Raw genomic sequence first — 12,230 nt, 5'->3', positions numbered from 1 at the left:
CTTATACAAAATTGGCTATAGCAATTTATTTATTTTATGAAACAATAAAAAAAATCTCACAACAAATAATAGAGGATGACATTATTATCTTCAACCGATAAATGAATTAGGAAAGTGTGGTATTTATACACAATGGAGTACTACTCTGCCATAAAGGAAGATAAACTTCAGGAATTCATAAGTAAATGAAAGCAACTTGAGAATATAATGTTAAGTGAAATAAGTCAGACACACAAGTTTAAATGTCCCTCCCTTTTTTCCAGATGAGGTCTCAGTATGTTGCCCAGCCTAGCTTTCAACGCCTGGACTCAAACAATTCTCCAGCCTCAGCCTGCTGAGCCAGCTGTGCACCAGCGTGTCCAGCTGCCATGGGGATTTTTGCGAGGCAAGCGGCGAAACCACTGAGCTAAATCCCCGGCCAACTGCCATGGGGATTTTTAACAAATCTCCTGGTGATTTTGATGTGTAGCCACAGTGAAGACCAGTCGGGTCACATGTGCCTGTCCCAGGTGCCCTGAAGAGCTGTTCTCCCCAGTGCGACTTAAGCGTCCACTTAAAGCGTCGACTCCGTGGCCACTGAGGCAAGTTACACAGAGGCTGCAAGCTGCTGGCCTGATGGGGATGCAAGTGTTTCACCTGGACGCCAAAGTGTTATTGGTTTTTAATCGTGAAATATTTGAAACGCACAAAACAGTAGGGATAATAATGTAATAAAAACTCATAAACCTACCAGGCAGTCTAATCAGTTTACCATCTTGAGATATGTTACAGATTTGTATTAAAGTAATAAAACATTACAGATGTAGTAGAAGTCTTCCATGTGCCTTCTCCCTTCTCCCTCCCCAAGGGTAATGCTTGGATTTACCATTTGTTATTCAGATCCATATTTCACTAAATATGTGTTTATGCATGTGTATTTAATATTGTTTTCTTGTTTTTTAAACATTACATATATGGTATCATTCTGTATAATATTTTATAGAGTTGGGCCAGTATTTAAGAACTGGAAGTTTCACAAAAGATCTGATTTTTTGCTTCTCTTGAAACAAGAAGACCTGGCAGCGCTGGACTGGCTTTCTGGCATGACAACGTGCCATGCTGGGCCGGTGTCTTTGCTGGGACACTGCCCCACTGCTCACGCTGTGTAGACATATGTGCATGCACCTGGGCAGTGTCTCCTTGGAGGTGGGTCTGTTCTATATCAAGGGAACTTTGTTGCATTATAACACTTTGCTATCTTCAAAGTCATTTCTCCGGAGTGCATAATGTCAAAAAGTATGTTCTTCTCTTGTGCATCTCTAGCTCTTTCTTTCCTGCTCTCTCCTGTCTTTTTTCTAGTTTTCACATTTATATATAATATATATTTTACATGTTTACATATATTACATATATATTTCACACATATATTTCACATTTATGTATTTCACACACATCTTTTACTATGTACATATGTATACATACATGTATGCACATATATGTGCATACATATACACACCTACATATATATGTATACAAAATGTACATATATATAATTGTGTGTGTGTGTGTGTGTGTGTGTGTGTGGTGTGGTGCTGGAGATTTATCCCAAGGTCTCATGCACCCTGACCTACATTCCAGCCCTCATCACCAAAGCCATTTCTCTTGGAATTCTTGACATTAGCACAAAGGGCAGTTTTACTTTTTTTAAAAAAATTTTTGCCAGTCACTAGTAAAAGAAGTGATTCATTTTGACCAGCAGACTAACCAATCCTGTTACTCCTCTGCAAGCTCTGGTTTACTCTTCTCCCTATTTCAGTTTATATGTTTTAGTCACTTTGGGCTGGGGGTGGTGGTGACAACTGGGGCTCCAGAAGTCTAGACTTTGGATAAAGGGGGCTTTTTCCCGGGTTATATAATTCTTAAGGGCTGAGATAACTTTGCCTTTTATTCTCCTGCAGTAGTAAGAAATGTGTGTATACTTTATAGCCCTTAAAAATACATTTACTGGGGCTGGGAATTTAGCTCAGTGGTTCCACCGCCTGCCTTGCAAGGACAAGTTCCCAAGTTCGATCCCTGGTACCAAAAAAAAAAAAAACCAGAAAAGAAAAAACATTAAAAAAATACATTTGCTGAACGAGGGTCTAGGGATATAGCTCAGCGGTAGAGCACTTGCTTAGCATGTGTGAGGCCCTGGTTTAACCTGCAGAACTGCAAAAAAAAGTATTGAATGAAAGGATATTAATAAGTTAAATTGTGTTTTACTTTATACCTACCTCCTTACAAGCCAGGTCAGCCTCTGGCCCTCCTTTGTTTCTCAGGATATGTGCAACCCAAGATCCTTCTCTGGATGAAGAGCTGAGCCTTTTAGTGGAGATGGAAGAGTGTTTAGAGTTTTTGGATAGTTTTGGTGAAAGAATTTTTGAACAGAGAGAAGTGAAAACCCTTGGGACACTCTCCTTGGTATTTGGAAGAATTTGAAGGTAAGAAGGATGAACACAATATTCTTAGTGATGTTTTGACTTAATATATTTCTCTTTATAGTTCTTCAAAGAGATACATAGCAGTAAAGAATCAAATTAATTTAAATTTCATTTTGATGTCATTTTGTCAAGGAAGATGCTATTAGGATTTAGACAGATGACATCATAAGACTATGACGTAAGTCACACAGGTGATTATCATCCTTCCTGGTGTTTCAGCCAAGGGTACCCCTTGCTAAAGACAGAAATCTTGGGTAAAGAGAGTAGGGCTTCTGTCAAGACCCAAATCATGGTAAGAAACTTCTGTGGTTAATGAAGAGGCATTAATTGTCACCCAAGCAATTTTGTGTGTAATATAAAATGCAATAGGAAATCGAAAAGCTGATTGAAAAGTAAATGGGATCATGTCTTTAAGTTATAATTCATACAAATTTAATCCCTTAAATCACATGTGATGAATTTAAAAAGCAATGTCTTTGTAATAATGCAGTTTAATATAGATTTAAGGCTCTCCATTTATGATTGGGAAATAGGTACTAATGACACCTTAACACTAAACTGTGTTAAGCCTAATAAAATTGAATCAAACCAGGGCTGGACTTTGGATAATAGTTCACATCAACTTATTAGTGGAAAGTATGTGACACTTCTATCATTATATTAAATACAAGATGGCTTGGTCCTCAGTTTGACAGACACATATATTCTTTTTTTAGATTAGTACCTATTTGCAGTACATAATGATTACATTCATCGTGCATAATACATCTCAATTCGTTTTTCTCCTCAACTTCCTTTTTTTTTTTTTTGCCAGTATCAGGTTCATTTATTTATCTTATAAATTCTTATAAAGCCAATTATCATAAATACAGATTAACAACCAGACTAACATGTCAAAAAAGATATAAAGCACATAAAATGATTATACTAAATCAAGGTACATTTTTAAATACAATGTCCATGCTGGATTGCAACAACTATTTTTTTCTCTCTCTTTTTGCCTATTGAGATTAATATATTCTTAAAGTGCACTTTTCAGGTGGACACTTGACACCTCTGCTGAGATGTCTTCCAGATACTTATGTTTTCAGTTTTTCTTTTCCATTGAAAATAATATTAGAAAGCTAGGAGTTTAGCTCAGTGTGTTCTTAGTTGCATGAGGATCTGGGCTCAATCATCAGTACCAAAAATAAATAAGTAAATAAAATAATATTAAAAACAGTCATGGTGGAAAGCTAGGCTTTGAGAGGGAGGGGGCTGCAAAACACTGATTGTTATTAGAGCTCAGTGCTAAAGCCAGTCCAAACCAAACACACTTGGCTAGATGAGAAATTCCTTAATCTGGCTGTCTTAGCTTCCTGGGGCTGCTGTTACCAAGTACCACAAACTGAATGGAGTAAAACAACAGAAATATATTCTCTCACAGTGTGGGGGCCCTAGCCTTCTCCTGGGCAACCTCTGAATTCTTCCTGGGGTCACCAGTATACTAGTATCGTGTGTACTGTGGATCAGATCAGTGACTCTAGGGGCCTGGCAGGATTGACTCCAATTTAAGAAAACAAAATCTTGGAAAGCTTTGGAAGTGGAGTGCACAGATTGAAATCCAGCTATGTCTGATTTAAGCCCATGCCCTATCCTCTATGCTCTGCCATGATCCTAACTCAAATAATGCTTGATCTTTGTCTTTGGAAAGAATCTTTCAAATCAGAACCCAATTCTTTCATACCTTTTCCCTCAAACAGTTACTAGAATGAGAGAATAGTGATAGAAAATATGGTGATTGATTTTTTTCCTACGCCAGAACATCTGGCTATTTCCAAACACCACCCCACGGCAGTGACTTTTGTGTTAGATTACGAGTTAGCCATGGGCAAAAGACCATCTGTTGATCAGAGAACCTTCTCTTTCAAGAGATGAATTTCTAAACATTTTTAAAATTTCTTTTATGTAATCTACTTTTTAGAAAAATACATTAGGGTCCAGAGATCTATCTCAGTGGTTCTGCTGCCTGCCTCTCAAGTGCAAGGACCTGAGTTCGATCTCCGGTACTAAAAACATACACTGGGACAATTTGAGTTTTAAAGGAATATCATCTGTCATCAGGTTCCATTTCTCTGCTCGTTAAATAATTTTAAAATCTACTCCCTCATAATTATATTCAATATTGCAGCTTAATTGACACCCACTAATTTGACTATTGCAGTGGCTTCCAGATGGGTCTCTCTCCCTCCAGCTCCCTCCCATCTGATCATGCTTGACATTGCTGACTCATTCTGATACCACAAAATGTTTTTATATCCTTGTTTGTTTTTGTGATAGGGTCTCACTAATGTTGCCCATGCTGGCCTCAAACTCTTGATCCTTTGGCCTTACCTTCCTAAGCAGTGAGGATTACAGGCACGGGCCACTGCATCTAGATTCTACATTTAAAAAGTGCTACAGTGATTGGGATGTAGCTCAGTGATAGATCACTTGCCTAGCACATGCAAGAGCTTGGGTTCAATCCTTGATGCTGAAAAAAAAGTTATATTCATTTAACAAATATTTACTGTGTGTACTCATGCCAGATATTGTTACTGTAAGTACTGCACTACACCAATGAACCAAAAAAAATTCTTCCCTCCTAGATATTAGTAACTATGTTTGTCCTCTGTATTTTCATATAAATCTTGGCAGGTAAGAATAATGACAATGGTGGTACTGGTTTCATCTTAAACATCTTTGGTAGGTCAGCCATTACCCTAAACCCTTTATGTACAAATTATGTCATAACAATTTGAGTAAAAGCTTTTATTAGGCTGTTTTGGGATCAGGAAATTGAGACTCAGAGATAAGTAAGTGTAAAATAAGAGATTAAAAAAAATTTTGCAGGCAAGATTTGAATTCAGCACTTTTTAATGTGAAGGTTTTGGCCCCTGGATCATCCATCTGCTCTTAGATATTTAGTTTGTGAATGAATGAATGAACCCTATGGAAGCTCCTTGTAGAGCAGGTAAGTGCTTCAATAACACGTCTAAGACATGACAACTTTATATACTTGTTCACCTGAAGCAGTGGTTTGCTCCAAATGGACATTTGACAATGTCTGGAGACATTTTTGATAGTTGTAACTTCAGGAAAGGGGCTGCTACTGGCATCTAGTGAGTAAAGGCCAGGGTGTTTTAGTCTGTTCAGGCTTCTATAACAAAATACTGTAGACTGTGAAACTTGTAACAGCAGAAGTTAATTCCTCACGATTCTGGAGGCTGGAAAGTCCAAAACCAGGCACTAGCAAATTGGCTATCTTTTGAGGACTCAGTTGCTGCTTTACAGCTAGTGAATTCTGTCTCTCTCGGGGGAGGGGTGAACTAGTTCCCTCAGGTGGTGTTAGGCGAGTACGTCATTGGTGGAGAAGTGCCTTAAGTGGGAGACCTTGGGTTTGATCTCCACTACACCATAGAGAGAGAGAGAGAGAGAGAGGAGAGAAATGGAAGGAGGGAGGGAAGTATAGAGAAAGGGAGAGATAGAGAGGATTTTCCTTTTTCTCTCTTTTTAGTACTGAAGATCAAACCAACAGACTTGAATATGCTAGACAAGCATTCTACCAATGAGCTACACCCCTAGCTTTCAAGTCTCTTTTATGACAGCACATATCTTAAAATCCAACAACAGGGGAGCTTTTCATACCAAGCAACATCTGTTCACCTCTTCAAGAGCTGCTGCCACCCTACCCCAAAGAACTTAGAGAAAAGAAAAAAAGATTAAATGACTAAACTTCTATTTTGTGACATGAACTTATATTTTGACCTTCATGTCATGAAGTGGGATTAGGAAACCTGGGAATGTTCTTGGGAACACAGGAAAACATGATGCTGTTGAAACCAATATCATAGATTTGGGTCAAACACAGATCATTTAGTCTCTGACGAAGAACAAGTGTTCCATAATCACAGGTCAGACAGCTGTCCCTAGCCAACCGCTTTCCAAATGCTACCAGGATGTCAGCTTGCAAGATGGATGACTCAGGACGGGGCCCATCCCTTAGCCAGCAGTAACTCAGTTTAAAGAAGAATGTTTGCTCTCAGTGGCTTTTGGCATTAGTTTTCTATAGGAAGATTAGAGCAGGAAAAAACATTTTAAAATTATATAAAAGTATAAGATTTGATTTGTACATTACTGTTTCCATAAATAACTGGGTAAAGTAGTACTTAAAACATGGAAATATATATATATTTAAGAGGTAATCAACTGATACACAATTTTCCATGAAAATCCATTATTAAATTTAAATTGAAAGATGGTTGTGTCTTTAAAGTATAAACAAAATGTATTTTAACACATAAAGAACACATTCATTTAGAGACTCTAAAACACAGAAGAGAAAAATAAGGGTCTAATTATGTTTTTAAAGTACTGAATAAACAACTGCTTCATCATGTGTCAGGGTTTCTCAGTGTCAGCACAATTCTGTGCTAGAGGTCGGTTCCTCTGTGTTATGGTCAGAATGATTGGACCCCCTTGAAATTTGTATGTTGAAACCTAATCCTCAATGCAATAGTACCAAGAGCATTTAGCCTGTAAGAGGTGACTAGGTCATCCTGGCAAAATGTGGAAAGCAGTCAGCTGGGGACAGATATCTGGTCTGTTACCATGGAACAGTTGTCCTTTGTGGCAGACTAAATGATCCTTATTTGACTCAAATCTGTGATATTGGTCTAAAAAGCATCATGTTCTTCTACAAGGTCCCAAGAACTTTCCCAGCCTTCCTAATCCCACTTCATAGTTTGAAAATTGAAATATAAACTTATGCAACATGACAAAATAGAGACCCTATTTATTTAGTCATTTTGCGTTTCCCTTAAAAACAGTCCTTCGAAGTTCTTTGGGATAGGACGGCAGCACTTCTTGAAGAGGTGAACCCTTGTGGCTTGGTAGAAAGAACTCCCCTGTTCATCAGAGGTCTGGAATTTATTTGTTTATCAAGGAGTCTATCTTTGACAGACATTAAAATCAATGCCTGTTTTGGTCAAGCATCTGCACATAAAAGAATGTACACTTTCTTAGCTAAGTATAAATTTCAGCTCAAAGACTGGAGCCTGGTAGTGTCTTTATCCTGACTGTTCCATAATACTCTTAAGAGGTTACACACATTTATTCTCAGTGCCTATCCATGTTTTCTGGTAAATTCTGAGTTTTTTCTGAGTTTTCTTAAAAAAAAAAAGCTTTCAGATCTTGGCACATAAAGTTGCAGACAAAGTCACTTTCTTAGAGCTTTTATTACAGGCTCATTATTGTTTATTCATTTTTTCAGGGGTCTTCATCGAGAGAACCAGACAGCATAATCAGCCAAATGACCAGGATACCATTAGTTCACTGCACAGATTTAGCTCAAGGCAAGAATGGCGTCATCTTGGTCATCTCTAGGAGGGAACACAGTGAACATTCAATGTTAAATATGACATCTGTAATTAGAAAGATCAATGGTTTGACCATAGCAATTTAAGGATGAGGTAATTTGAGGGGGGTGTTGAAAAGTAGCAATTAATTAAAACTTTTCAGTGCGGTTTATTTATGCCTCAGTGAATTCTTTATGTTCTGTCAAAGGAACGCCTTACGTCTGGCCTCAGTATCCCAATAGGTTAAAATATCAGGTGAAGGATGTGGAATTTGAAATAAGCTAAAACCTCTCCATTCCCCAACCCCAGCAGTCCTGGAGGTCGAATTCAGAGCCTCGAGCCTGCCAGGCAAGGGTTATGCCACAGAGCTGCAACCCCAGCCCTTCTCTGCCTTTCCTTATCCTACCTTCACAGCCCCTTACTCCGCCTCCCTGGGATCCAGGCGGCCGGCTTTGAACACAGGAACAAACGAAGAACGAAGAACGTGTGAATAGCCAGGGAATTAAGGAATCAAGTTTCACTTACTAAGAAAAACTAGAAGGATTGAGATTAGATTAGGCAAGGTGGCGAAGGGCTACTGGCAGGGAGAGCGCCGGAAAGTTACAACTGGGTTATTTTTGTGCAGGTGTCTCACTCCCCAACTTTAAAAGACTCTGAGGTTCCCCGGCCAGGGGGACTCCCTCAGCCGAGGCCCCGGTGGCTCTTCAACGACCCCGCCTCGGGGTCCCCGGGCGGCTCCCGGAGAGTACGACGGCCCGGGACAGCGGAGCGGGTGCGGCGCGAGGCGCGGCGGTTCCCGCGGGACCCAGACTGGCGCGGTGAGCCAGGCCGGCGGCCGCCACCTCCTCCCCCCGCGTCCCCGCCTCCGCTGGCGCCGCCTCCTCCCTCCGCCCGCCTCGGCCTGCTCCCTCCCCTCGCGGCTGGCTCCGCGGAGGGCGTGCGCCGGGCGCGAGGTGTCGGCGGCGAGGCAGGGAAGTTTCGCCCGGAGGTCGGCTGTGGCGCGGCCCTGCGCTCTCCTCGGCGGCGTCATGGCGGAGCCGAGCGGCTCGCCCGTGCACGTCCCGCTCCCCCAGCAGGCGGCCCCGGTGACAGCCGCGGCCCCGGTGACAGCAGCGGCCCCGGTGACAGCGGCGCCGGCCCCGGCCCCGGCGGCGCAGGCTGTGGGCTGGCCCATCTGCAGGGACGCGTACGAGCTGCAGGAGGTGATCGGTGAGCGCGGGGTGTGGGGTGCGGATGCGGGGCTCGCAGGCGCCCGGCTTCGGGGCCTACCGGCGCCCACAGTTCAGGGTTCTTTCTGTGCGCTCTCCGGTGCATTTGCTCGTTCTCTGCGCGCTGGTGCGGCGGGAGGCGGCGCGGCGGATGTGACTCGCACTGCGGACGAGCCGCATGCTGCAAACTTTTATCTCCGGATCGCCGGGGCGCTGCGCAGGGGACCCAGCATCGCCGCCGCACCGCACCGCACCGCACCGCTCTGCTCTGCCTCGCACCCTCCCCGCGCCGGGGCCGCTGCCCGGCCGGGCCAAGCGGACGGAGGCGCAGGGGCGGGGTCTCGGGCGCCGCCCTGGCTGCGGGCGCCCGGAGGGCTGCGTCTTGGGGGGACCCAACGGGCGTGGCGGCGCCAGCTTCGTCCCTACCCTTTCACCGCTAGGACGAGGGCCGCGGAGGCCCGGCGCTGCCTGAGCCCGGAGGATGCTGGCCTCCCTTCCCGGTGGCTGCCGCTGGGCGCCCGCCTGCAGCGTGGCTCTGCCTCGGTGCCGGCGCCCTGGCCTCCTGCCCCTGCCGGCCGGATGCTGCGCGCTGGTCCACGGCCGACTGCTCCGGTGAAACCCGAGGCTGTCCTCGATCTGCTGCTGTCTGCCTCGGTGCCTTCCAGTCGGTGCACACACATATCACCTTATCTTGCATTTTTAAATACCCGGAAAAGTGAAACGGCTAGAAGCCGGCATTACTTTTCTTTGAGCACGTGAAGGGCCAGGAGATTTGTGTCTTCCCCTCGCTTAGAACCTTCCCTACTGGATCATCCGGTTAAGTCTGTTACTTAGGGAGCAGGCCTGGGCTTCTAACCTTCTTGATGCTGGGATGGGATGTTGCTGTCCTAGAATCTTGATATTTAACGACAGGAATGAAGGAGGAGTTCAGGGCATTTATCTTAAATATTTTTTTCTGCCTTTCACTGTAAAGATGTTTTTCACATCTTCTTTTGAAAGATTACAATGAGTGTGATTTCATGGTGTTTAAATGAGCCTTTGTCACAGGCTTCCATGTGAATGAAACTGACTGAAGTGTACTTGTATAGGAGAAAATTAAAATTGTCAAGAGATGAGTCTTTATGTCACTGCCGGGATTAGGTAACTTTAGAGGCGTCTCAAAGCCTGGAGGTCTCCATGATGACCCTGTTAACCTGGCAGGTGAGCCCTTTGGCCCTCAACCTGTGTGCCTCCTCCCATGCCCTTCAGTGCTTCTGCCCTAGATCTCCTGCTGTCCTAGCCTCATTTGCCCACACTCACTGGGCCATGCCTGCGGCCCCCAGTTGCCTTCTTTGTGTAGTAGGCCTGAGTATCTTCTGAGAACCTTTCTGGTTCTTCGTGGGCCAAGTATTGTGGCTGCTTCTGGTTTTTCTACTTATCTCATAGCGTGTAATTCCATAGTTTTTATTTGCTCAACAAGGCTTGAAAGCTTGCTGTGTCCCAAGTACTGTGCTAGGTACTAGCAGTATAGAAATTAGGCAGTGGTCCCTGACCTCAAGGACTTTACCATATTAGGAGACAAGGGTTTCAAAGGATTCTTTCTATAGGATTGTGATGAGCAAGTCCTGGGAGAGCCCAGATGGATAGTGACTGGAAGGAGAGATAAGGAAGCAGGATATGTTTTAGACACTGTCATATTTGAGCTGGGTTTTGAAGTCTGAGTAAGAGTTTGGAAGGTGCTTACTTATTTCTATTGCTGCTTTCTCCAACCAACAGTGATCTCCAGTGTCTTATTTATCCTTTGTCCCCCAAATGTAGAGGTAGGCCCAAAAGTTGATTCATGATATCTGCCAGAGGTTTCCATAGAATCCACAGGGTCAAGACCAGAATTTACCTATAGCCATTATGTATTTATTTAGTGAATTATTAGAGTTAAATTGGAAGGTTTGTTGAGTTAGCTACTTTTTTAAATGGATGCATAAAATCTTAGTTTAGGGAGATTAATTGCAGGACCTCTTTGCAGTAACGACATTGTTAATTATGATTGGCCAATTTGATGGAAAAAAATTTACGGGAGGAGCTTGAGAACATAAACACCTGCTTATTCTACTTCTATCTTTTCTCTCATATTCATACTGTGAGAAGGGATTTTCTACATTTTAAAATTCATGTCTTATTTTCCAAACTAAAAGAGATGGCCTGGGTAGGAGCCTTGTTATTGAAAAATCAAATTGCTGGAATAGGATTCTGCAAAGGCGTAATGTTTATAGGGAATTACAAACCCATTTCCATTTAGTGTTTAATGCTAGTTGACTGATTAAGAGTGAACTTGTGGTTAAGTGCTTTTGCTTAAACATTACATTCAAGAAGTTAGTAGTTAAAACACAGAGCCAGTTTCAACATGAATGCCAGGTGACAGGCTTTGCAGCTCCCGTGCCATAAGGCAGGTGTCATATGATAGGACTCTGGCAGTGTGAACTGCCACCAGCAGGAGGCTCGGAAGCGCCTGAGCAGAAAGCTAAGGAAAGCCTGGTGCTTTTTACTTTCCAGCATGGCAAGTGGGCTCTGAGTACTTTTTCTTCTTTCCCTTCTGGACAGCATTAGGAGTGATTAGGTTTCCTAAAATCCAAACAGAGCAAGTTCACTTATTTGACTTCTTGTGTATTAGAAGAACAAACAGGATTTTCTAAGCCTAAAAATAAAGTTTTCTCTTTGCTGCACTGTTGTTCCTTGTATTATAAAAGAGCAATAAAGAAATTGCAATGTTCTTATGAGTAATCTGGGTCAGAAGTTTATGCATGACTTAGAAATGATTAAAATTGGTTGGAGGGAGGTTTGTACTTCGAGAGGGGTTAAAATGTGAAATTATTTAATTTTTTCTTTCATCTCATATCCTTGGGTTATAGATGTCAGGTATTTGTTTCCTCTACAAGCAACTTTTCTTTTGAGGCTTTTAAATCTGTTTATACCCTTTAGCTTCATTAATCTTTGTTTCTTCTCATTTCAATGCATCCCGAGTTCCTTCCTCAGTAGTATAAGGGCCACTGAAAAGATAACATTTGAAATATTAAGTTTGTTTGTTGGTGGCATGGAGTGTTACCTTGATTCTTTAAACGGACAATAAAAGGTGAATTGTGGAAATGTTGGCTTGAGCTTTCCTGGTACAATGGAACAACCTTGATGAGCTTTTCATTCAAGGAGTTTTAATT

General features: G+C 42.6%; 1 protein-coding gene across 3 annotated transcripts in view; it reads left to right on the top strand.

Annotated features, from left to right (window-relative positions):
• The first annotated feature begins 8,749 nt into the window (after window positions 1-8,749).
• The window catches only part of Stk39 (serine/threonine kinase 39), a 284,753-nt gene continuing 281,272 nt past the window's right edge, over window positions 8,750-12,230 (top strand). Inside the window, exon 1 of one of the 3 annotated variants that reach the window (XM_004857609.3) lies at window positions 8,750-9,043. In XM_004857609.3, coding sequence (XP_004857666.1) covers window positions 8,863-9,043 — 181 coding nt within the window. In that variant the 5' untranslated portion in view covers window positions 8,750-8,862. Of the gene's footprint in view, window positions 9,044-9,471; window positions 9,707-12,230 lie in introns of those variants that run through there. The other 2 variants (XM_087199904.1, XM_087199899.1) reach the window with 2 other exon arrangements.

The sequence above is a fragment of the Heterocephalus glaber genome, unplaced genomic scaffold (genome assembly GCF_053883595.1).
Source record: "Heterocephalus glaber isolate CG9 unplaced genomic scaffold, H.glaber_assembly_v1.0 deba00000347, whole genome shotgun sequence".
Lineage (NCBI taxonomy): Eukaryota > Metazoa > Chordata > Mammalia > Rodentia > Bathyergidae > Heterocephalus > Heterocephalus glaber.
This window is presented reverse-complemented; position numbering and strand designations above follow the sequence as displayed.